Source organism: Oryza brachyantha, chromosome 4, assembly GCF_000231095.2.
Source record: "Oryza brachyantha chromosome 4, ObraRS2, whole genome shotgun sequence".
Taxonomy (NCBI): Eukaryota; Viridiplantae; Streptophyta; class Magnoliopsida; order Poales; family Poaceae; genus Oryza; species Oryza brachyantha.
The window spans coordinates 16,180,079-16,203,704 of record NC_023166.2 but is presented as its reverse complement, the minus strand read 5'-3'; the positions used below and the strand labels follow the sequence as shown (position 1 = coordinate 16,203,704).

Genomic DNA, 23,626 nt, shown 5'->3' with positions numbered 1-23,626 from the left:
CTGAGTCACTGACTTTACTACGATTAGCCCCAGGTTGGCAACACCTACCTACTTTCCTTTTGAACCGCATCATGTTTAGCACCTTCCATATACTGTTTATGCCTCATACTGCTAGCTTGATCTAAGTTTCAGGCTTTCAGCCTAGAGTACATAGCAGAAAGCAATCTGCCGATTTGCTTCAGTAGCACGTTACCCTTGGCGAGAGCTGACATGGAGGGGCCTCGAGGAAAAGGCATAAGCTGAGTCGAACAAAACACATTTTTTTTTTGCTGTTGATTGCGTCGTTGTGATGCCAAGTGCCTGCATTCGATTGGACCAGGTTGATAGTTCCCACGCTGAAGCAAAATTTTTCATTTTCATTTTATTATTCTGTGTCGGTTGTGGTGGGCTCTGCTGCTTCCACTGCTGTTGGCTGCCCTTTCCAAACTGCCATTTCTCCTTCTATAAACCCTTGGCCCCCTCTTCCAATGGTCACTCGTACAGTCTCAGACAGTGTGCGCAGGAGGCAGAAGCAGCAGAAGCCTACCAACCTAATCCTTAACTGCTCTCCAGGCACAAACGCATCCACTCCATCTCCCGTTCTCTCTCTCTCTCTCTCTCACACACACACACACACTCTCTGACCTTGTCTTGGCCGGTTTCGTTCTTGGTTTCCTCGAGCCATTCCGTCCTGAATCCTGAACAATAGGCTGGCAACTGCTGCGCCTGTGCCAGAGAAGTTGTTGCAGTCAGTGCAGGGGTGTTGGGTTCGTCTGTCCGTGGATTCTTTGGTTGGTGTTCACGGGTGAATCGGCCATGTTCGTCAGGAAGCTTGTGGAGAAGGCCTCCAAGAAGGTACTGCTGCATCTCTCGCTCTCCCCTTTGCTTTTGGTGCTCCTCTCTCTCGATCGGTTTCCGCTGCCTTTTGTTTCTGGTTAAAGTTTTGATGTTGAAATGAAGTTCTCGGTTGATGTCGTTTAGTATAATCTACAATCTGATGAAAAAAAAAATTCAGAGCATGTAGTTCTGGTTAAGTTTGCATGTCACTTTCTGCTGCTTAGAACATATTTGTATTTTTTTTCTTGCTGAGAACAAGAAAAGAATGTTGTCTCGTAGACGCCGTGCCGTATGGTTGGCTCGACAGAGATGGGTGGTTGCCTCTGTTTTGATTTGAATTCCTTTCAAATTTCAAACGCACACACGCGCACAATTGCCATTGGAGATTTGGGGGTAATTAAGGCAGCACGCAGAAGGGCCATGTGATCTCATTGAAGTCGAAGCAAATAACTTATTGGTTATTGAATGCATGCATTGTTTATTCGATTCCGGCTTTCGGATACGAAGCCTATGATCTTTGTTAATGGCGATCGAGATGGATGAGAATTTAGGCTGACGTCGTTTCATACTTTCATGCGTGTGAATTAGTAGTTTGTAAGTACTTTTAACACAAAAAAATCATAACATAGAGATTATGAGAAAAATATCTTGGCCGGTCCATTGAGATCAACGAGATTCGATTATTCTTATGCTTGGGTGCAATCAGCGTAAGTATCGCCGTGCCGGCTTTGGAGTGCTCACCTTTGGCCATGTTGGATTTTCACTGTTAACCTGTCAGTTTAGCATCTCGCTTTGGCCTCTAACGATGCTAACTGTCTGCATCATTCTAGCTCTGCAAAGCTTTCTTTATCATCGACGATCCCATAAAGGAGGTGATCGAAATATTTGCAAATAAAAATAATTTGTAAATGAAACTTTCATAGCGTTCTTAGCGATTTAAATCCAAATTTACTATTAAAAATTTAAATTATGGCTTATCAATATAAACGGACCCTAAAAGATAGTGTGAAAGAAAGGTTACCACTAGTAATTATGTTCATTGGCACAAACCACTCCTGTGCCATAGGGATTATCAGTGTAGAGGTGAGAGGTCAACCAATGATGTGTGACTGCCTTTTCCAAAGATAAAAGAAATAGTGGTAACTTCGCGGTAGAGCAACTGATCATGAAGTGAAGTAGTTACCGGGGGCAAAAAGAAAAGGTAGGCAAGAAACTGTCATATGTGAGTATGTGACAACGAACATGTACCAACAAGCTGACAGGATAACTGGTCGATGTTAATTAATACTATCAAGTTAAATTAGGATACAGTGTACGGTCAACACAGTTTTGTGGTTAATTCATTTTCGACCGGGAGTGTGAGATTTTTCGGTTAGCAACATGATTCTCAGTGCGTGTCGTCTGACGGTGACTTTGCCATGTGCGTGGCCGGTTGAGATCATGCTGGCTCGACCAGGATACCAGGACATCCAATGCACGTAGCGTCGCGTGGTCGCGACACGTACTCAGTACATGATCTGATGATCATAATACTTGTACAGTTGTACTATACTCTCAAATATTTTCCCCTCATTTATTTCTCTGTTTTGAACTTGAAAACGGAATATTTTCCTCTCATTTATTTCTCTGTCGAAAGTTTGGATTGAAATATTTCTATCGACATTTCAAATTTATTTCTTCGTTGAAATTAGGAGTGATTGTTTTTCTGTCCAAAGTTCGAGGCGATTTTTTCTCCTAGAATGGGCTTTAGAAAAAATAAAAAAATGTCAAATATTTTAATCAGTACATGATCTGATCATAATACTTGTACAGTTGTACTATAATCTCAAATCTTTTCCCCTCATTTATTTCTCTGTTTTGAACTTGAAAAAAGATCAAATATTTTCCTCTCATAATTTCTCCATCGAAAGTTTGAATTGAATTTTTTCGGTCGAAATTTCTAATTTATTTTCTGTCGAAGTTTGGAGCGATTATTTTTCTGTGCAATGTTTGAGGCGATTTTTTCCTCCTAGAATGGGCTTTAGGAAAAAAAAAACAAAAAGAAGTTTCTTAAGAGCTCCCGGCGAGGATCGAACTCGCGACCTTTCGCTTACGAAGCGAACGCACTACCACTATGCTACGGAAGCATCTGTTATGATGTGATCACGTTAGTAAATAAGACGTTTGGTTCTGTGTAGCACCACATCGGCGGCATCCGCGGCCTCCGCGCCGAGGACGTGAGCCCGCGGCTGGCGTTCCACTACGGCGTCCCCGCCGACGCCGAGCTCCTCGCCTACGACCCCGTCCTCCACGTCCTCGCCGTCGCCACCAGGTTATACGGCGGCGCTCCCTCCAACCCCCCCCCCCCCCCCCGCTTCCTCTTCGCTCGCCACCTCCGGCCCCACTCTCGCTGACGCGCGCTTCTCTGCAGGAATGGGCAAATCAAACTGTTCGGCCGCGACAACACGCAGGCGCTGCTCCAATCACCGTCCCCCGTACCCTCCAAGTTCCTGCGGGTATCACTGATTTTTGTCTCCTTCTCTCTCTATTATCCCATTTGCGCTGTGTTCCGGATGCTGCATTGCGATTCCTGGATGTGTGATTCGAGCTCAGTTCGACCTCCCGTTGTTTCAGTTTGCCGAAGGCCAAGGGGTTCTCATGAACGTAAACGCCAAGAACCAGATCGAGGCAAGTTTGTTACACTGATCAATTGGTTAAATGAGGTTTCTTTTTGGCGCACTGCTAATAGAAAATCATCTCTTATGCAGGTTTGGGACATTGACACAAAGAAGCTGTGTTATGTGCAGCCCTTCGAGAAGGAAATAACTGCATTTTCCGTTCTACAGAATAGCTTCCACATGTAAGCATCGGTTGCTTTGCTGAGCCTATAAATCCTGTGGAGTTAAGTGCTCTAATGAACTAATTTTGACTATGCAGCTATGTGGGTGATAGTTTTGGAAGCGTGTCCTTGTTGAAGCTTGACTTGGGTCAGACTTGTCTAGTTGAAATGCCATATTGGATTCCTTTCTCTGAATCTTATGGTAGGTTTAAGTCCAATATGTCTTGATTGAATTCTTGAACTTCAAATAAAAGACAATCATTTCAATAAATAGGAAAAAAATCAACTTTGGAATCTAATTGATTCTTATTGAAGGTTCTGGAGACAGTGTTAGCAATGGGGTTGAAGTTGCATTTGTGTCACCACAGCCTTTGGCAGAAAATAACAGGTTTGTCTCTTCTGGATAGTCTTTACATATCTTCCTAACTAACTAGGCACAAGCAGGTAAATATTTCATACCAGATAGTATTCAGGTTATCTTTTCACCCATTCCATGTATAGGCATAATGAAATGTCTAATTAAGTTATACTCTTCAGGGTGCTCATTATCTTCAGAGATGGGATTATGTCTTTGTGGGATATTAAGACGAGCAAAGTGGTATCAATATCCGGCAGATCTATGCAACAACAATCGCATCAGGAGGTTAAAACTGTGACATCAGCATGCTGGGCTTGTGCCAAGGGAAGCAAAATTGCTATTGGATTTGACAGTGGTGATATATATCTTTGGTCTATTCCTGATATTTTAAGTGCGCAAAATCTCTCACCGAGGGGCAATCAGAACCTACCTCTTCAGAGGCTTAACCTTGGATACAAGCTAGACAGGGTACCTATCGCCTCTTTGCGATGGGTCAGTAGTGATGGAAAGGCAGGGCGTTTGTATGTTAATGGATTCAGTGATCATGTGTACCTGTTTCAGGTAAAGCACTAAACTCATTTAAGATGATTTTATATGTGGCTACGCATTTAGATTTGATCATTTCCCAATATTAAGAAGTTCAAGTAGTAATTTGTAAAATTTACAATGGGAATAGATGGTGCGGCAAATTCACTGCCACCAGCCCACCACCACCACCCTTGTTTTAATTAGTATAAATATTATCCCCTCCACAATTTTTAACTGCCATGCTGTTTTGGGTTTTCAGTCTCGTGTTTGTTTGTAAATGACTCTTGAACCTGTAGTACAAACCAGTGATGATTTTATCTTAATTTTAATGTGTGGCTACCAAGAATAGTAAAATAAGTTCTAGCAGTTGAGTGATTCTATTTTACCATGTTGAGATCCATCCTAGAATGATAACATGCCTTTGCAACATTCTGCCACTAAGTGTAACAGTTTCTTGGTTTTAGGAGTCTGTAACAACGAACACTGTTTTTGCGAACCAAGCGTTACTCCATAGGTTAGTTGCGAAGCTACTCTCCTGCCCAGCCCGGTTCAACTCCTGGCCCTGTGTTTCTCCTTGTGTTTGACCCTGTTTTTCTCTTCTCCTAGTTGCTCCTTTTCTTTTGAAAGAAAAAAAAAACAAACTATACTGGATTCCTACCTGTTTGAAACTGGCTGATTTGAATTAAATTAAATGCTCAGCTAGAATCCTAGAATTAGAAAGGCTAAGAAATCCTCGCTTGAAGAATATTTTTCAACAAGGCTGAAAGTCTGAAACTACTATTTCTTTTCTAAACAATGTTGTGATATGTGATGCCTACACTGATTGTCTATTCAGCGAGAATGTTCAACCTTCCATTTGGTGTTTTCCTTAAACACAGGTCCTGATTCTGAACGAAGAGAGTGAATCTCGAATTGTAAAGATGGTTTTGCCTCTCACAGAAGCCTGCCAAGGAATGGAACTTGTTGCTGGGCTTAGTGACCCAAATAAACACAGACAATGTGCTCTTGTTCTCTTGTTGAAATCTGGTCAAATTTGCTTATATGATGATTCAGAAGTTGAGCGCTACCTTCTTCATGCTCAGTCAAGATCGCCACAAGCACTTCCTAACTATTCATCTGTGAAGTTACCTTATGGTGATTCAAGCATCAGCGTTGCAAAATTTTATACAAGCAGCCCTACAGTAGTGGCTTCTTTGGATGAGGCATGTATAGATTTTTAAATTATACCTATCAAACAACTATGTACGCTATGATCGGATAACTTTTTTAATGGACTTTGATCACATGGCTTTATCTTTTGATAATGGACAGGACTATTTTTCATCAATGGTCACGAAGTACCCATGGTTCCTTTCAATGAAAGATAAACATCAGACTACCACAGGTTCTGCGGACATCCATAAGACCAGAAATCTCTATATAACTGGACATCTTGATGGAACCATAAGGTTTTGGGATGCATCATGTCCTCTTTTACTGCAGATTTTTATGATAAAGCAGCAGGTGACTTTAAACTGCAATTATTTTGCTGAACAATAGTATGCAAACAAATTATTTTTACTTTGTTCTAACCACTCATCCTTCTTATTTTCTCAGAATGAAGACAACAGTCCAAGTGGTACACCTATTACATCATTACAGTTTGATATATCATCTGGCACTCTTATATCCGGGGATAAGAGTGGAACGGTAAGCTATTTACATGGATAAAGGTGAATAGGATATATGCCTTTAATACAATTCCAGTGTAGCAAAACTTTCTTAATTTCTTTCATCCTGTTAGGTACGTATAATCACATTCAAAAAGGACTCCAGCGATAGCATATTCTCCTTTCTACAAGGTATAATTTAGTCTCAGTTTTTCTAATACCAACAGTTAGTGATTGCGTTACTTTGTGGTTAGGATATTATGCAAAGAATTTGCACTGCAATACTATCTGTGCTTGTTGGAAATATATTGATCTTTACTATCTACTCCCTCCGTTCCATATTATGTTATTATAGTTTTGTCCTAAATTAAACTTCTCTAACTTTGACCGAGTTTATAAAAAATGTACCAACATCTACAACATCAAATTAGTTTCATTTAATGCACCATGAAATATATTGTGTAGTGTATTTATTTGTTATTATATATGTTGGTGCATTTTTCTATAACCTTAGTCAAAGTTAGAGAAGTTTAGGATGCGTTTGGTTGGTGGTCAAGGTGGGATGGGATATGACCATCCATATTTTTAGAGATATGGTGATCCAGATTTATGTTTGGTTAGATTGATGGGATGAGCATATTTAATTACTAATAAATAATAATATCAATTAATCAACATAAATATTATCCTAATTAGTACAAATTAACAATGAAATATATTTATCATCACTAATTAACACTAATTTAAACTTGTTAATTACTATAATAACAAAACACGCTAATTATAACTAAACAATCGCTAACGAACACCGTTAGTAAAGGTGGATGAGCTTATCCAGCCAATTTGACTGGATACACCCATCCAGCATCTTCATGGAATATTCATCTCTTGGACCACCCTATCCAACTTCGCTCGTGAACCAAACACATCAAAAAACTTAGCGGCCATCTCCCATTTAGGGAAGTCCAGCCAACTAAACACACCCTTAACTTAGGACAAAACTATAATGACTTATAATATGGCACAGAGAGTACATCATTTAGGCCGCGTTCGTCCGTCAATACAAGTTAACTTATCATCGTTGTTTTCCGCGCGCACGTTTTCCAAACTGCTAAACGGTGTATTTTTTGCAAAAATTTTCTATAGGAAAGTTGTTTTAAAAAACCATATTAATCTATTTTATATTTTTTCAGTAACTAATAATTAATTAATCATGTATTAATCTAGTACTACGTTTTTCGCGCCGGGGTAAGTTAACTTATGCTCACCCAAACGAACGCGACCTTACTCAGTTAATTTTGTGGAACATGGAGACGAATGGAAACATGCTCAATCTTAGAACTACTAAATCTCGCTTTCTAGTCCAAATATCTTTGTCAGTGGTACCTTTAGCATATTTTTCAAGTTTTTATATGTTATTTCAAGACATTCATCTTTTACATGAACTGATCAGGGAAGCAAGGGGAGATCTATAATGTCAGAAGTATAAAGCTTAAAGGAGCTGTAACCTCAACCTCTTTGATCTCAAACTCAAAGCGTTTTTCTGTTGGAACAGAAAAGGGGATTGTAAGTAATCTGTTGTTTTGTTGCAAAATACTCCACTGCCGTTTTGTCTTCATGATATGTTTGTATGTGTCAAAACACTAACACAATAAGTTTCCCTACAGCAACATATTGTACAATTGTAAGTTATAACTAACAAATACCAGTATGTGATTGCTATTCTACCTAAAATAATTAACAAAATTTAATGGTTGCAAACATTATTGAAGTATTTTATTTCTTTTCGAGAAACCGAGTAATATAGTCTCATTATTTCTCCATATGCATTGTGTTTTGCCTTTTTGTAGTGTGCAATAACTAATATCATGCATATTACAAGTGTATATCTCATGAAATTTGGTACCTATATATTTGTCCTGGCTGTATTAAGCTCTACTTATACTGTTTCGAAATTATTGTTTTCAGGTATCAGTCGTCAGCATTGAAGATGCGTCGATCTTGTATCAAAAACAACTTGAGTGTCGGGTATCTGGTGGAATCGCCTCTTTGCAATTTGAAATGTATAGCCATAATGGCTATGATAAAGATCTTTTGATAGCTGGAATGGAAGATTCAACTATATTTATTCTTGAGGAAGAAACTGGAAAAGTTTTGAATGCCAACCCAGTTCAGACAAATAAACCCTCACGAGCCCTTTTGATGCAGACACTTGGTGAGCTATATATCATTGCTACCAATCCATCTTTCTATCTACCAACCAATCTTTTCTGTACACTAAATAAGTAACTATATTGTTGTTTTATCATATCATTCTAATACAATTATGCATGACAGAACTATCAACAGATGATACATCGGTGTCAGATACCCATGATACAATACCGAAAGAATCATTGTTATTGCTTTGCACTGAAAATGCAATCCGCTTATTTTCCCTGAGCCATGCAATTCAGGTATTTTTGTTTATAAATATTTACAAAAATAATAATACGAATAACTTTTATATAAATTTTTGTTTTTATTCATGGAACTCTCCTTCAGGGAATAAAGAAGATAATCAATAAGAAGAAACCGAATGGCAGTTGCTGTTTTGCATCTCTTATCCATAGTGTTTCTTCTGAAATCGGACTTCTACTTGTCTTCTCCAATGGCAAAATAGAGATAAGGTGAGGCAACAGCTGTTGAAACCTTCTATGCATTGCGTGTGAGTCCAAATGAAATATATGACAGTGTGCCTTGTGAAACTGCAGGTCTCTCCCAGATTTATCTCTAATGAAGCAAGCCTCTTTAAGAGGTTTTGCATATACAAGAAACTCGAATTCTTCTAGTTCCATAGCATGCTCATCTGATGGAGAAATCATCTTGGTATTAACTGCACTTTCTTCTCTCTGAACACTTTTTTTTAAAAAGACATTCTCAGCTAAGTTGAATGTCGCTTTCTTTTTGTTTTTTAAGTTTTAGAAAAAATATAGGGCTTTTCCATATATACTATAGCTTTTTTATTATGCAGGTTAATGGAGAGGATACATATTTCTTCTCTACTCTGTGTCAGAATGACATATACAGGTATGCTGAAAAAATCGATATCATGATTCATCGAGGATGATAAAGTTTTTGCTCTGATTTTCACTGCCTGGACCAGCAATTTCATTATTCAATACTAGAGCTGAACCTAAAAACATTAACTTTCTTAAGGGTTCCTTTAAGATGCTTTCTAACATTTTTGTCTAAGTACTATGCTTTTCACGCAGGCATGTAGACAGCATTAATACAATATATAGAAAAGACAACTCACCCAGGGAAGAATCTTCTTATGTGGTGAAGTCTCCTAAAGAAAAGAAAAAAGTAAGTAACTCTATCTTATGGGCAGTGGGGTCCATTTGTCTGTTTCTAAGTATGAAAATTCTACAGGGCATATTTGGAATGATTATGAAAGACACTAAAGGAAGCAAGGGAAAACAGAGCGATGCAAATGGAGATGAACAATTTACTGCAACAACTTCCGAAGAACTGTCTTCAATATTTTCATGTGCTAATTTTGCTCCAGTATCTGAGAGGAGAAACAGTTCAATAAAAGATGATGAAAACACTGAGCTAGACATAGGTATATGCTATTATTATTTTACTTATGCTTGGTCAAGGGTATGGCAGGTATACTTATGGTTGTATATTCTGTGAAGATGATATCAACATTGATGATAACCCGCAAAAGCAGAAAGGACCACACTTCCCAGGTCTAAGCAAACAGAAAATCAGCAAGGGATTCCAAAGCCTAAGAGGTTTGTGAAATATTGTAATGAGATGTCCACATGTAACTTTGTATTCAGTATATGGATCCAAACTGGCATTCTAAAACAACTTCAAAAAGTGTAACGTTATTCAATTATGGTTATGCAGAAAAGTTGAAGCCCAGGACAGAAGAAAAGGTGAATTCAGGGAATAGAAAACCTGAAAATGACACATCAGTCAGTCAAGTTGACCAGATAAAGATGAAATACGGATATGCAACAAATGATGTGAGTGCATAGAAGGGCCAGAAATTAAACATATTCAGTTGACACACCTCATCTTACATATTCAGTTAACATTATTTGACACCTTCCCTTGTCATTTGGGCAGGACTCCACTAGTCTTCCGAAAGTGATTGGGAACAAGCTGCAAGAGAATATGAAAAAGTTGGAGGTAACAATGTCCCTCTGAAGTTTTCCATATGGATGCTACAAAATTGAAAATCCCCCATAATAACACTCTTAACAGAAGTGCCCAAATAACATTCTCCATACTGTTGACAGTATTGCCTAAAAAGACACCCAACAGACAGACGGTTAACAACATGTACCAATGTGATTTTTGCAGGGCATTAATGTTCGCGCTGGAGATATGGCAAATGGTGCTCAATCTTTCTCCGCAATGGCAAAAGAACTGCTGAGAAACACAAAGAGCGAGAAGAGCACATCATAGAGATGGCAAATATATGCAACCTTTTTGCTGTAATGTCATATTTACCTCCCAAATCCCAATTGCTTCAGTTTTGACTTTCTGGTGTTCCTGGCTTCCTGCTCAGGCAGTGCAGTTCTACTTCAACCACATGAAACATGAATAGTTTTCCTGTTAAATATTCCTGATGTAAATAAGGATAAGGATTCAGAATCATAGAAATAATTTTACTTGTGAATCCCCCCTCCTGCTTAGCTTGAATATTACTCATCTAAAATCATTTCTCGTTTATTTGGCAAGGATTAAGGTTAGGAAGGAAAGACCGTAATGCAGCATAATTAAAGATGGGAGGGTAGGCGTGAATAAAATGTAAAGGATCTTGTATGAGAATTGATTGATGAAATAAGTACTAGTGTAAATAGTTCCAAAAATATTTATATTTTGTGATAAAATTTAAATCATATAAATGTTTATATTTTGTTACGGAGAGACTAGTAGTCATCATTCTCGATAAACTCTTTCTTATAAGAAAAGAATATTGTTAAACTTTGATATTTTCTGAACCACCAAAGTTATCATGGGAAAAGGCTTCCCCAAAGAAGTGGTGAAAATTGTCACGAAAGCGCTCCCAATCGACTGAGCATTGTTTCTGTAAAAATGTTGTTGTTTCTTTTTCTAGACATACATCCTCTCCTCCCGAAACTAATTTTTTTTCACACGTCCCAAAAAAAACTAGAATACCCTCTACTTTATTAACAACTCAATTCTCTCTCAACTTGATCAATTTGATCTTCACTTTCACAGATTCCAATACAATAATAAGAAAAGAATAAGCATATTTTGGGACCAAAAGATGATCCAAAGATGATTTTATTTTCGAACGGTTAAATATAAAATTTAATCTTTCTAATTATTAACATCGTATTATATAACCTTTGTTTTATAATAAAACTTTATGACATTGTCTAGAGGGTGATTGTTTGACTTTTTAGGAAAAAGACTAAACGACATATTTACAAATGAAAAATAATAAATAAAATATTTATATACGTGTTCTTAATGATCCAACAGTTAAGGTTGAAAAATAAACTATGATGAAAAATCTTAAAATCAAATCTAAATTTAGAGTTAAAAATTTACATTCTGGCTTACAAGTATAAACATAAATAGAAAGACGAGGGTGCTAGATTCATATATATCCTAATGTATATTACTATATAGACATATATAAACAATATACAGCTAATAGATATAGATATAGCTAAAATGTCTTCACATTATCCCTAATGTACCGGAGGGAAGTTTGGAGCAGTGTTAAAGAATAGTTGAAAAATTAATAAATATGGTTGATTCCCAACACCGAGATGAATCGTCTCCGTAGATAAACTTCAGAATGCACATCGCATACAACAACAGCAGCATGTATCACAGGCGCGTGCAATCCGCAATGAGGGCAATCATGAGTTCACGACGACAATTTTTATACTAAAGGTAGTGCAAACATATCCAAGCGAAGCATAACCAGATATGCATGTCTTTTGTTTTCTTTTCTAAAAAAAAAGACAAAGTATACATATATATTTACGAAAAAAAACAATTTAAGAACAAAATTCTATATGCGTGTTTTTAGCGATCTAAACGCAAAGGCTAAAAAATAAACTACGATAAAAAATCCTAAAATCAGCTCTAAATTTAAGGTTAAAAATTTAAATTTTGTTATATAAACACAAGTAGAAGCCAAAAGATAAGACCTATTATAATTAGACATGGATAACAAAAGGATAACCAGAGATGCACCAATAAGAGCACAAACTGGGTACAGGACAGAATATGAATACGGCGGATGCGATTAACAGCACGCCAATCGCGGACTAGTCATCAGATCAGTGAATAAGCAAAATAGTTTACACATGCTGCGGAGGTTGGCAAAAGAAAAGCAGTCAACAGTATTCGGCATTTTCTTCGCTACTAGTTAAACAGAGACCTCCAGCATGCCACAGCCCAAGAGTACTTTCATCCGAATGTTTTCCTTACAACACGACATACAAGGACAACAGTAACATAGCAAGCTAAGCCCTAAGCAGTGAACACCGATTTGCATAGCTGCTGCTCCCTAAGCTACTATTTACTCCTCGTCCTGCAAGGAAAAAATTACGTTGATATTAGTAACAATAAAGCAAGGCATAATTCATTTGCATTTCAGTGTCTACCACCGCCAGTACTATAATGGATAGGTTATATATACCTCGCCACTGCCATCATTCTCATCATCCTCAACATCAGACTTGGACTTGTCAGAACCTTCTCCCTCCTGTTCCGCACCATCAGTTTTAGCTTTCTTAGAGCTAGTGCTCTCCTGATGAAAATAACAGATAAAAGATTTATCAGTACAAAATGAAATACCAAAATAAGTACAAAGTCTGTATCACATGATTCACAAAAGCAATAATAATACCTTCTTCTTGCTCGCGGCTGCGGGCTTGCTCTCTTGGCCATCCGGCTTCTTGCCCCCATATTGTGCCTTCTCCTAAACAAGGATACATTAATTATTCTGTCAATGACATTTGTCGATATCTCCCTTTATTAATCAGACGATGTTTGAGCCCAGATCCCATGAAGGGAACTGTCAACCCAATTACATGGTTCAATTAAGTAATGACACCATTTCTGCAATTTAACTGAAATATGTGAAGCCCAACTAAATGATTGCACATGCCCTGTAATATAAATAACTATAGAAAATACAAGCACTTAATGAAGGCAGAGCCATGGGTTCTTCATTTCTTGAAAACTAGTTTTTTCTTTCATGGCTACAAGCTTCTTGTTCCTCTCACATCATCGAGTGATTCTTTGACCACCATCCTAAACTTGCATATATGTAGCTCAGCAACAACTACCAGTTGGTCATTGAACTTCTGTCACATGGGAGTTATATATGCGACTTGAGAGGACATGCCATCTTCAATGAATTTTTGTCAAGTGGTGTTATTACCTATAGTGCTTCCTCCAAAACATGGCTCCATCCATTACCTAAGAGCTTGATGTGATCAATGGATGGATATGAGTCTAGCACTCTACGTTGCTTTACTGCACAGGCAAGTACCTAGCCATGTTACAACAGACAATAAAGCCACTGTCCAACACGTGTGTGAATGACGATGTGTATTTCACTTTAATAACTGATAACTGCTAACAGTTCAGAAACCTGTATATAATTATAATGTGCATTTCACTTAATATGCGACAGCTGTCATGAGCTAATTGGACATGCACTGGAATCCTTTCAAATAAGGATAACCTCATAAACCCATGCTAGTATAAGAACAGCCAGCATCCGCTAACCTCGTCCGACATGTTGCGCCACTTCTCCCCAGCAGCCTTGGTCACCTAAAACCACCAAATCGGCAAGCACGGGCTCACACATGAGCCATCAAAGCGAAACCCTAGTAGCAATCTGCTAGGTGCGACTTGAGAGTTGAGCACTCACCGCTGCGACGCCCTTGGTGTTAGGGTGCTTCTCCATGTACTGCGGCCTGAACTCAGCCCTGCCACACCAGCCCGCGAAAAAAATTCAAAAAAAAGGAGAAAATCCCCAAAACTCAGGAAGGGGGAAACAGACAGATCTGGAGGTACGAAGTAACAGAGCGGACGGGGGGTAGTGGGGACTCACAGGAAGGCGAAGAAGGGGGTGAGGCCGCGCTTGGGCTTGCCGGCGCCTCCGGCCTTCTTCCTCTTGCCGGCGGCCTTGAACCTGCAGCGACCGACGGAGCACGCGCATCATCATCAGCTGCAGCAAACAAATCAAAAAAAAAAAAAAACCAAAAAAGAGACGGTGACGAATCAGCCGTCGCTTCCACCCCAGTGACATACTCGGCATCGCCGTCGGCCTTGCCCATGGTGGCGGACGGAGGAGGAGGGGGGGAGGCTAGGGCTTTGCGGAGGGTTAGGGTAAGGTGCTGGCCGGAAGCGAAGCGGAGCTGAGAGGCGAGGCGAGGGAGGGGGGAATTGGGTGGTGGTGTGTCTTAAGGGGAGGGACGGAGGGTGGTTTGGTTGGTTGGTTGGCTGGCGAGGCGCGTGTGCGGGTGCGATGTGGGGGAGGGTTGCTGCTAGCTCAGTATAGCTAGCTACTGGCCGCGTAGTGCGCTTCCAGATCTGTGTGTGGGGGAAGTTGGGCCTTGTCGGTCGGCCGCGGAAGTGGCGTAGAAAGCCCAGTTGACGCCCAGCTTCCCCCGTACCGTCGTTGGTGGGCCGTAAGGAACAGAGCTCGTTTGGTTCGAAACCAATTTTTGCCATACCAAATTTTTTTTCGGTAGTACTAAAATCTTAGCAAGTTTTGGTATACTAGCATTTGGAGTGTTGGACTAGGACAAGCAAAAAATTGGCAGCAGACCAAGCAACCATAGTATAGCTGTTACAATTTTGGTATGACAAAAATTTGCAGTAGACCAAACAAGCTCATAATTCTTGAGGTCTAGGATCAATATGGATATACACCCTTCATCTTTTCGATTATGCTTATACTTATAAGACAAAATTTAAATTTTTAACTAATTTTGGATTTTTATCAAATTTTATTTTTCAGGCTTTTAGAAATTTTTAACTAATTTTGGATTTTTATCAAATTTTATTTTTCAGGCTTTTAGATCTCTATGTATACGTATATAAAAGTTTAATACACACGTTATTTTTATTTATAAATATATTGTTTGATTTTTTTTATGAAAAAGCCAGATAAACACCCTTTAGACCTTTGCAAAGTTATTTTAGAGGAATCAAAGTAAATGAAGTCAAATTTCTATAAACGTATGCATACCGAAGGATCCCTGAAACATGCAAAATAAAGCCATGGTGATTTCTTCTCTAAGAAAAGAGACTGAAAATGTAATATTATCTCCGTTTCTTATTATATGATGGTCTGGTTCTCCCAAAATGCATATAAATGCTAATGAATTTGGACAGATATAGACAACATATTCATTGATCCATTAATAAATCTATGTATGGCCAAAATATTTTATAATATGAAACGGAAGGAGTAGCTTTTCAAGAACCTATCAAAAGAATGGGACACAAGGACTTCAAATAATAGGAAAATACTAGGACTATGGTATTTCTTTAAAGGTGGTAGTACAATCTCAGCTACTCTTCAATGGGATCAAAGAATCACTTTATTGCTTAAAATCACAATGGAAATATCAACTCCTGGTGTTACATCAGTACATCTGCACAGGGTGATTGCTTGTCAACGTCGCAATTTCAGTACTTCCCAAGATTTACCCATATTTACTTGGTTATAATTTTGCCAAAATTATAAGGACAACCAAAGAATTTTCATCAGTCAGCGAGTCTCTGGAGACATTTTTGAAGTTCCTCTCACATCCTTCAACTGTGTCATCTCCAACTCAAATTGCATGAGATTCTCCTTCCACAGATTGCTCTCCAAGTACCTCTCGTATAAAGTTACTTTGCCATTGAACTTCACAGCAAGAGCAGTCATGCTTCGTGTTCCATATCGTGCCTGAAACCAGCAGAAGAAAGTTTTGTACCTATGTGTCATTGAGAAGGTAGGATCAGGAAACAACATAGAGTATCTACTGAATACTGAATCTTTCAATTTTACCAGTCCTTTTTCAGTGTCAATAAATATAGAGCTTAGCTGGTATTCCCAGTCAGGGTCAACGCCAGTATCAGGCACCGCAGATCTAGCAGGCTTAACGGTATCTGTCATCAACTCTTGAACCATCTGATGTAAAGATAATTCTGCACCATCATGTGTTGTAACATATCTGTTGAAACTCTGTCCTAAGCGCAACATCTGTAGGATGAGAATGAGTTGCACAAAAAAAAGTATCAAAATATAGTTTTGATCGTAAAACTAAAAGAAATTTAAGTGAAACTACTCATAAAACAAAGTATCTGAAAATAAATGAAGCGAAAAAATGGAAGGAATGACATAACTGTCGATTCCTTCAGCAGTACACACAGTACCATGGTATTTAACTTATTTAAAAAACAAGAGATCTATATCTCGATTATCTTGCAACTTCCAAGGAAATATGGCTCCTAGTGAAAGAACCAAATTGCTTACCTTTGGCCAAGGGCAGTCAAGTGTAGCATTAGCAAGCACATGAAACCCAGGGAGAACTTTTTGAACCACCGGAACACCATCAGGTCTATTAGATATGTAAGCCATATTTCCTGAGTTCACATCAGCCAATACAAGGTTAAAGCCGTTATACTGATCTGCTTCCTTGGCTATTTCTTTTGCATACTCCAATGGACATTGGTTCCCCTACATCATAGTGAAACAAACATTATCAATTATTAAGCAAGGATCGATTGTATCAAGTTAATCTAAGAAGGAGCTGTAGAACATGTAATCCAGCCTCACTCACATAAGAAACAATTCAAATTGGTAGCTAATACCTATAATTCTGAAAGCTAGAACATTTAATAAAAGACAGTATTGCCTTCATCGGAGATGAAAGTATGAAAACTATGTAGGCGTTGATAATCTTGCACATACAAAATCGTATCAATCTTTTTGTTTGAACACAAGATGTGTTCATCCAATTTCAGGATATGCATATCACAATTAGCCGGTCATATAGCATCCGTAAGATTGTCGATACAAACCATGGTCAAAACAGCGAAAAACTGGAAGGGTCACCTGCAGGAACCTGACCGCGAGCTCCCCTCTGGACTTGGCCCCGACCAGCGTGCTGGGCTCCCGGACGTTGGTCAGGAAGGCCAGCTTCCCGTCCCTCGTGCACCCCAGCCACGTGCCGCCGCCGAGCTCATCCCTGCCTCCAAGGATCTCCTTCCCCTCTGCCTCCCCGGGGGCCCACCACCCCGCCGGCCGCGTCGGCCTTCGCACACAATTCAGAGCGCCCTCGGGTCAAAACGATAGAGCTTCCCAATGCGGAGGGGGGGGGGGTGGATGGAAATGAGAGGGGCGCGCACCTGGAGTGGTACTCGTCGCGGTTGAAGAGGAGAAGCAGGTGGTGCTCAGGCTGGGACTGCCATGCCCACGCTGCGATGCACATCGCCGGTGGGGATTTGGCTCGGCCACGGCGGCGGCCGCCGGTGGGTTGAGCACGATGACGGCGGAGACGATGAGTCCGCATAATTTGCAGACAGGTCCCTGAGTAATGCGTATATGCCCCGTGGGAAGATAGGGTATCGGCTTTCAGGAGCTCTCTCAGCCGTCCATGACGCGATGAACGTTCGACGTTACGAATTTACCATTGCTACCAACCGTAGTGATCTTATACGGAACTTTTTATTATATATTTTTTATTAAAACATTAAGAAAATATATTGTTAGAACATTAATTTGCCAAAATATACCTCCATGGCTCTCTTGGAGTTTTTTAATAAAAAACACTTTTAAACGACGTGAAATCATACGTACGAGGGAGGTCCGTCGGCATTAACTCGGGCTGTGGTTTTTTTTGCAAGCAGGAGGGCTCGAATGACAATAATTTCCTAAAATATAGTGCTTGCAAAAACAGGGATGGCTGCATTTGGCATTTTGCACGCAACATGTAACGCTTTTAGTAGACACATTTTTTATTACAAATAAAATAATTTTCTTGGTGTACTACTGATTATAGTCTTTTTTTTCCAAATCCTTTCTCAGTCTAAAAAATGCCCTTTGAAAGGTGACCAATTGTTGGAGCGAGGATGACTCAGATGGCGATGATGTTGAAGATAGTTGAGAGGGAGATGATCGACTCTGACAACAAGGTTAAGAAAGGATAGGAGAAGGCAACCGCGGAGACCCTTAGAATTATGTCGATGATAGCTCCTCTCATATACCTAATCGGTGGAGGCGCACTGAAGCACATCTATTCGTTATCGGAGCTACCACGATCTATGTCAGTTCATGACACTAGGGCGTATGGTGGTAGCCAGGAGGGGGTGGCAACGGTGAGCTCCTTTGCTATTCTCGAGTGTCGCTCCAATGACGGCAGTCGGAGATAGAGAAAGAAGGTTCGGATGACCCGAGACAAGTACAATGAGGTTGTGTTGTTACGTGGTGGTGACGACAAGGTGGATAGAAGCAAACGAGTCACCAACAACCGATAGGGAAAAAGAAGGGTCTTTCTAGATATTGTGTTTACTATCTAGATAAAGATTGTATATTGGTTGTTGGATATTAGGGCCTGCTACAAAATTTTGAACTTAGATGTGGATCGGAAGAATGTGAGGGCTCAAGTAGAGAATGTAAGCAGCTTAAGTATGAATTTAAAGCTATCCCTTGAAACCACACTGCATCTGAAATGTTCCTTTTAGTGGTGTAATTTTAGTCTAAGTGGTTATCACGTGACAACTAAGACTAGATATATAAATGACTTGTCGTTGTACATATTCTTAATCTTTATCTTTCTATTCTTATTTATGCTTATAAATTAAAATTAAAATTATGATTTAAATTTTCAACATTAACTTTTATATCTCTAAATATACCCTGTTGGCTAGCTGCAGCTGCAAGTTCGCTGCTCCCACGAAATGGCTAGAGCAACAAGCAACTTGCGGTTCAGCTTGCGCAGAAGCTGTGAAAGCAAGAGGACAACCCAGTCCGACGGCCCAACCAACTCAAACTTCAGGCTGCAATGCTTCTGACCACTCCGCTGAGCGCCATTTGGATGCTGCCCCCGGGTTCTCTCTCGCGTACCTCGTACTCTACCCTCATGTTAGAGCAAGCCAACTGCTAACTCCAATTTATCTATAGTTAATCTAATAATCAATTCATATAATAGTAAAACATTAATACATGGTCTCACATATCATACATAGTATCTTGAAGCCCGTGCTATAGATAGCTACAAATTAGTAGTCCACTTCTCTTCTCTCCCCTCTTTGTCTCTTTAAAATTATTTCAAGCTAGCTTATAGCCTGCTATTCTACATGCTATATCGTCTCGTTATTCCAGTGACTGTGTGTATACGGACCCCCAAACTTGGATAGTGCACGACGTTCGCCGCTGCCTTTTTCTCCTGGAATTACGAAAGTTCTGTGATTTCATTATGCATCGGCCTTGCTTTTACATGGTTTCTGCTCCTTTTGGTCAGCTAGCCCTGGCGTGCCAGCAAGCGAGAAGATGATCAGGAAAGGGATTTACTTGTTCCTGCACGCTAAGCTGCTGTTCTTGGCACTGACGACAGCTGCAAGCTGTGAGATGATCAGTGATGCACAAAAAGGAATTACGGATGCATATAGTGCGTGTATATGCATTTATGAGCAGCTGCAAGCACCCAAAAAAGGCAGAAAATTGCAGCTTGTTTATTACTGCTAGTCTGTTGGAAAGAAGCCCTTTTGCATGCTGCATTCGCGAGGCTTCCAAAATTGCAGATGCCGGAGTAGCAACACGCCGAGCTCACCCTTCTCTTTGTCGCATCGCTGCAGCTTGCCGCCGACGCGCACCCGCGGATTCTCTGCGTGTACACCGCGGTAGCAAGTCCACAGCTTTAACCAATCCTTCTCGGTGCCCGAAAAAAAAAACTTTTTTTTTGTTTTCGCATGGACGCCGTCGCCGCCGCCGTCTCCACTCTCTCCGCGCTCGCCGTCTTTGCGAGCACCGTCGACCACGGTGGCGCGCCATGACCTCTCTTTTTTTTCTTCTCGGATTCCTTGGTCAGGTTTTCTTCTTCCCGGCGCGTGACGTAGCAATGTTTCTCTGCGTCCGTGCATATGCAGGCGCCGCTGTCGTGAGGAGCGTGCACGGGTACAAGGTCTACGGGAGGAGAGGGAGGTGGGAGAAGTGGGTGGAGAGGGAGTTCGTCCTCTCCCCGGAGTCGTGCCGCGAGGTCCCGGCCCCCGTCGCGCCGCCGCGGATACTGCCGGCGGAGTGGCGCGGCCGGCCGGCGTTCCGCGAGGGGCAGGTGGTGGTGGGCGCCTGGCGCTGCATTCTGGCCTTCGATTCCGTCGCCGCCGTCGCGCCGCCGCCCACGCCGCCGCCCGTGCTCTCCCCCTTCCTGTACGGTGATCGCATAAGCACAAAACGATTCTGACACACACGGTCGTTTCATCACTCGTTTGATTGCCGAAAAAACGCCTTGTTTGGCAGAACTGTTTCAGTTTGCAGTCTATTGTCACTGAGACGAACTGTTGAAAGCTTCAGTTTTTTTTTCTTTCGTTCTTCTTTGTCTTTTCAGGAATCCGAGGTTGATGTGTGTACCTTCGCTGTACAACGACTTGAAAAAGGTGTTTCGGTTTCAGAATGTGGAGAACATCCCCAAGCTCATGCAATGTGATTCGGAGGAGAAGCTGAACAGTTGGGATGCACAGGATAAAATTTCTGATGAGGAGGTTCATGCATCGGAGTCTGATTCTGATGATGATCTCCAGTCTGGTGAAGGTGATTGCATCTCCTCCATTGGAATCTGTTGATAACTAAATCTCATAGCAATGCCATTCCCTTTGTTTTTCCAGTTGCGCTCGGTTTACTAATGAATCAGTTGCATCTTCTTCTATTTTTATGGAGATGTACTGAGAGTAGATTAAAGATAAATCACTTGATATGTACTAGGAAAGAACAGATAAGACACAATTGCATGCATGGTGGGAGGAGGGATGGAAGGAAGATGTTTTATAATAGTAGACAAAAAAATCGTCACAATGCAGTTCTGAATACACCGACCGCCAAATGGATGGTCGAAAAATTGATAAGTATTTTATAGTTTTGTTGTAGATTGTACGAAGTAGCAGTCAAACTTATGGTTGAGTAAAATGGCAGGTAGCGTCAAACCGACATCCATAGAAGGTATCCTTGAAACGGTAGGGTATTACTGCTTGATATAGGAATATTGATTGGATTCCCAGAAATCAGGGAGTAACCCTTAATTTACATGTCTGACAAAACCACCGAAATGTTTTTTTAGACGAAAACCACCGAAATGTTAAGAAAGTAATATTCCAATAGAATAGAAACAACATTCCAAAAATATGTGACACGAAATAAAGTACATCCTCTATTTATCCTCTATTGATTTATGTCATACGACTCACTAATATGTGGGTCCCATGTGCTATAGGTCGGTGAGACACATGACAAGCGCCGCACTATAGAGGATATCGATCGATATCTTGGAGCTGGATTATCCCTTGACATAATCTTATCCGACTTTCTGTTATGCATGCAATCCAAGAAAATGTTGCATCGCGCTATCTTATTCCCAGGGTTAAGATCACGCTGGAATGTTACCTCGAGTAAAATTTACATTAAGTAAGGAGAGTGGTCTTTTTACTTAATATTGTTTCTTAGTAAATTTAGTCACTTACTTATTTGCTATTAAATCTAGCCATGATTAAAAATGAAGAATGGAGTGGTTTGCTGTATTGTCTTCTCAGTGATATTTAACTGTTTTTTTCAATAAGAAGTAATGATTTTTAACTGTTGCTTCCGATGGAATTGCTCACTTGTTCTCAGTTGCTTACTTTGACCTTTCACTTGAAAGACTTTTAATCTCTATACGAAAAATGCAGAACTTAAGCCAACAGTTCAGAAGCAGCGGAGAGCTAAAAAGAAGCACATAGCCAGCATTACTCTAGTCGACATCGCTCAGTACTTCCATCTTCCAATCATAGAGGCTTCAAGGACTCTGAAGATTGGAGTCAGCATACTGAAGAGGAAATGCCGGCAATATAACATACCCCGCTGGCCTCACCGGAAGATCAAGTCCCTCGACTCCCTCATTCAAGATCTTGAGGTAATTAAAATCCAGCAGCACCATCCGTTTCTCTTCACCTATAAACTTTTCGTTTCTGACACCAACACAACACATATTTCCTACAGTTTGTGATTGATGATGATGATGACACGGGAGATGATGTGCAGAAGGAGAAGGACAAGCAGACGGAAGAGGAGAAGCAGGAGGTGATCCAGGCGCTCACAAGGCGGAAGGAGATGCTGGAGACGGAGAAAGAGGCCATCCAGCAGGTTCCTGCCATGGACCTGAAGGAAGAAACCAAGCAGTTCAGGGATGATGTTTTCAAGAGGAGACACAGAGCAAAAAAGATTTAGCCAACGATTATAGATATGCTCATATGCTCCTCTCTCTCTCTCTGGAGATTGACGTTGAACTCTCATGCATGCGTAGCAAGTAGGAACATCTTCAGACAGTAGGAACCAGGAACGGTCGAACGGATGATCGGTGCGTGTCAAAACTGGTCAACTGAATCCGGTTGACTTTACCTGGTGTGAACAGGTTATGACTTATGAGTGAACATTGTTTACCACAAGCTTCTCGACCCGTGCAAGCTGCTCGCTAATGCACGGCATTGTTCATCCACTGAGGGGTGGTTTAGTTTGCAAATTTTTTTTTGCAAAAACATCACATCAAGTTTTTAACACACATTTAAAGTATTAAACGTAGTTTAATTATAAAATAAATTTCAGATTCCGCTTGAAAATCACGAGATTAATCTTTTGAGTCTAATTAATCCGTCATTAGCATATGTTGGTTACTATAGCACTTATGGCTAATCATGCACTAATTAGTCTTAAAAAATTCGTCTCGCGATTTCTTATATAACTATGCAATTAGTTTTTTGGTTCATCTATATTTAATGTTTTATTTAGATGTCCAAAGATTCGATATGATGTTTTTAGAGAAACTTTTTGGAAACTAAACGAGGTCTAAGTTAGAAACTATACCGCTGAGGATCCTGATCCCATTTTATTTGGGTATGGCCACATGGGTAATCTAAATATGAAGTGTTGATATGCATTTTTATCCTCTCCGGGAACTGGCCTACTTTCACCAAACGTGATAGCGAAGGAACTCAATTCTACGAAGTAAATTATTTCCAGCCTCATTTTTGCCTACACACGTATTTGGGAATTGGGATGCACATCACCTCATTAAATAATCCAAATACCTTCTACAACTAACTCGGTGTTATATTGTCCTCGCTAGAGGAGGATCTAGGACAAAAATCGAGTAAGGGTACTTTATTAAGATTTTCAGGATGCTCAAAATTTTCCACTTAATTATATATTAGTAATACACT

At 40.2% G+C, this 23,626-nt stretch overlaps 4 protein-coding genes and 1 non-coding gene across 5 annotated transcripts; 2 read left to right on the top strand and 3 right to left on the bottom strand.

The window, feature by feature from the left end:
- Window positions 1–494: 494 nt before the first annotated feature.
- LOC102699774 lies at window positions 495–11,033 on the top strand. The gene is made up of 24 exons (XM_006653617.3): window positions 495–834; window positions 2,994–3,127; window positions 3,227–3,311; window positions 3,430–3,483; window positions 3,564–3,655; window positions 3,733–3,836; window positions 3,950–4,022; window positions 4,172–4,553; window positions 5,399–5,722; window positions 5,832–6,023; window positions 6,117–6,209; window positions 6,304–6,361; window positions 7,623–7,735; window positions 8,138–8,384; window positions 8,507–8,625; window positions 8,714–8,838; window positions 8,923–9,037; window positions 9,183–9,238; window positions 9,424–9,517; window positions 9,584–9,776; window positions 9,853–9,951; window positions 10,070–10,188; window positions 10,292–10,354; window positions 10,529–11,033. The coding sequence occupies exons 1-24, from the start codon at window positions 796–798 to the stop codon at window positions 10,631–10,633; spliced, it is 3,078 nt and encodes a 1,025-aa protein (XP_006653680.2). The 5' UTR covers window positions 495–795; the 3' UTR covers window positions 10,634–11,033.
- On the bottom strand, window positions 2,871–2,942 carry TRNAT-CGU. The gene has a single exon. It is a non-coding gene; the product is annotated as a tRNA-Thr (tRNA).
- A 1,358-nt stretch (window positions 11,034–12,391) lies between the features above and the next one.
- Window positions 12,392–14,660, bottom strand: LOC102711256 (HMG1/2-like protein). Its single transcript, XM_006653616.3, has 7 exons — window positions 14,480–14,660; window positions 14,280–14,360; window positions 14,097–14,154; window positions 13,952–13,996; window positions 13,065–13,136; window positions 12,855–12,965; window positions 12,392–12,746 (listed from the first exon to the last, which is right to left on the bottom strand). The coding sequence occupies exons 1-7, from the start codon at window positions 14,503–14,505 to the stop codon at window positions 12,735–12,737; spliced, it is 405 nt and encodes a 134-aa protein (XP_006653679.1). The 5' UTR covers window positions 14,506–14,660; the 3' UTR covers window positions 12,392–12,734.
- Window positions 14,661–15,761: 1,101 nt separating this feature from the next.
- On the bottom strand, window positions 15,762–17,739 carry LOC102699497 (transport and Golgi organization 2 homolog). The gene is made up of 5 exons (XM_006652583.3): window positions 17,573–17,739; window positions 17,280–17,478; window positions 16,698–16,901; window positions 16,230–16,424; window positions 15,762–16,127 (listed from the first exon to the last, which is right to left on the bottom strand). Exons 1-5 carry the CDS (start codon window positions 17,734–17,736, stop codon window positions 15,948–15,950), a joined length of 942 nt encoding a protein of 313 aa, XP_006652646.2. The 5' UTR covers window positions 17,737–17,739; the 3' UTR covers window positions 15,762–15,947.
- A 2,395-nt stretch (window positions 17,740–20,134) lies between these two features.
- On the top strand, window positions 20,135–22,863 carry LOC102710976 (protein RKD5). The gene is given in 6 exon segments (XM_040523703.1): window positions 20,135–20,204; window positions 20,312–20,591; window positions 20,770–20,972; window positions 22,100–22,323; window positions 22,410–22,620; window positions 22,623–22,863. Coding segments are annotated over 6 exon segments (1,086 nt in total). The 3' UTR covers window positions 22,721–22,863.
- Window positions 22,864–23,626: the final 763 nt, after the last annotated feature.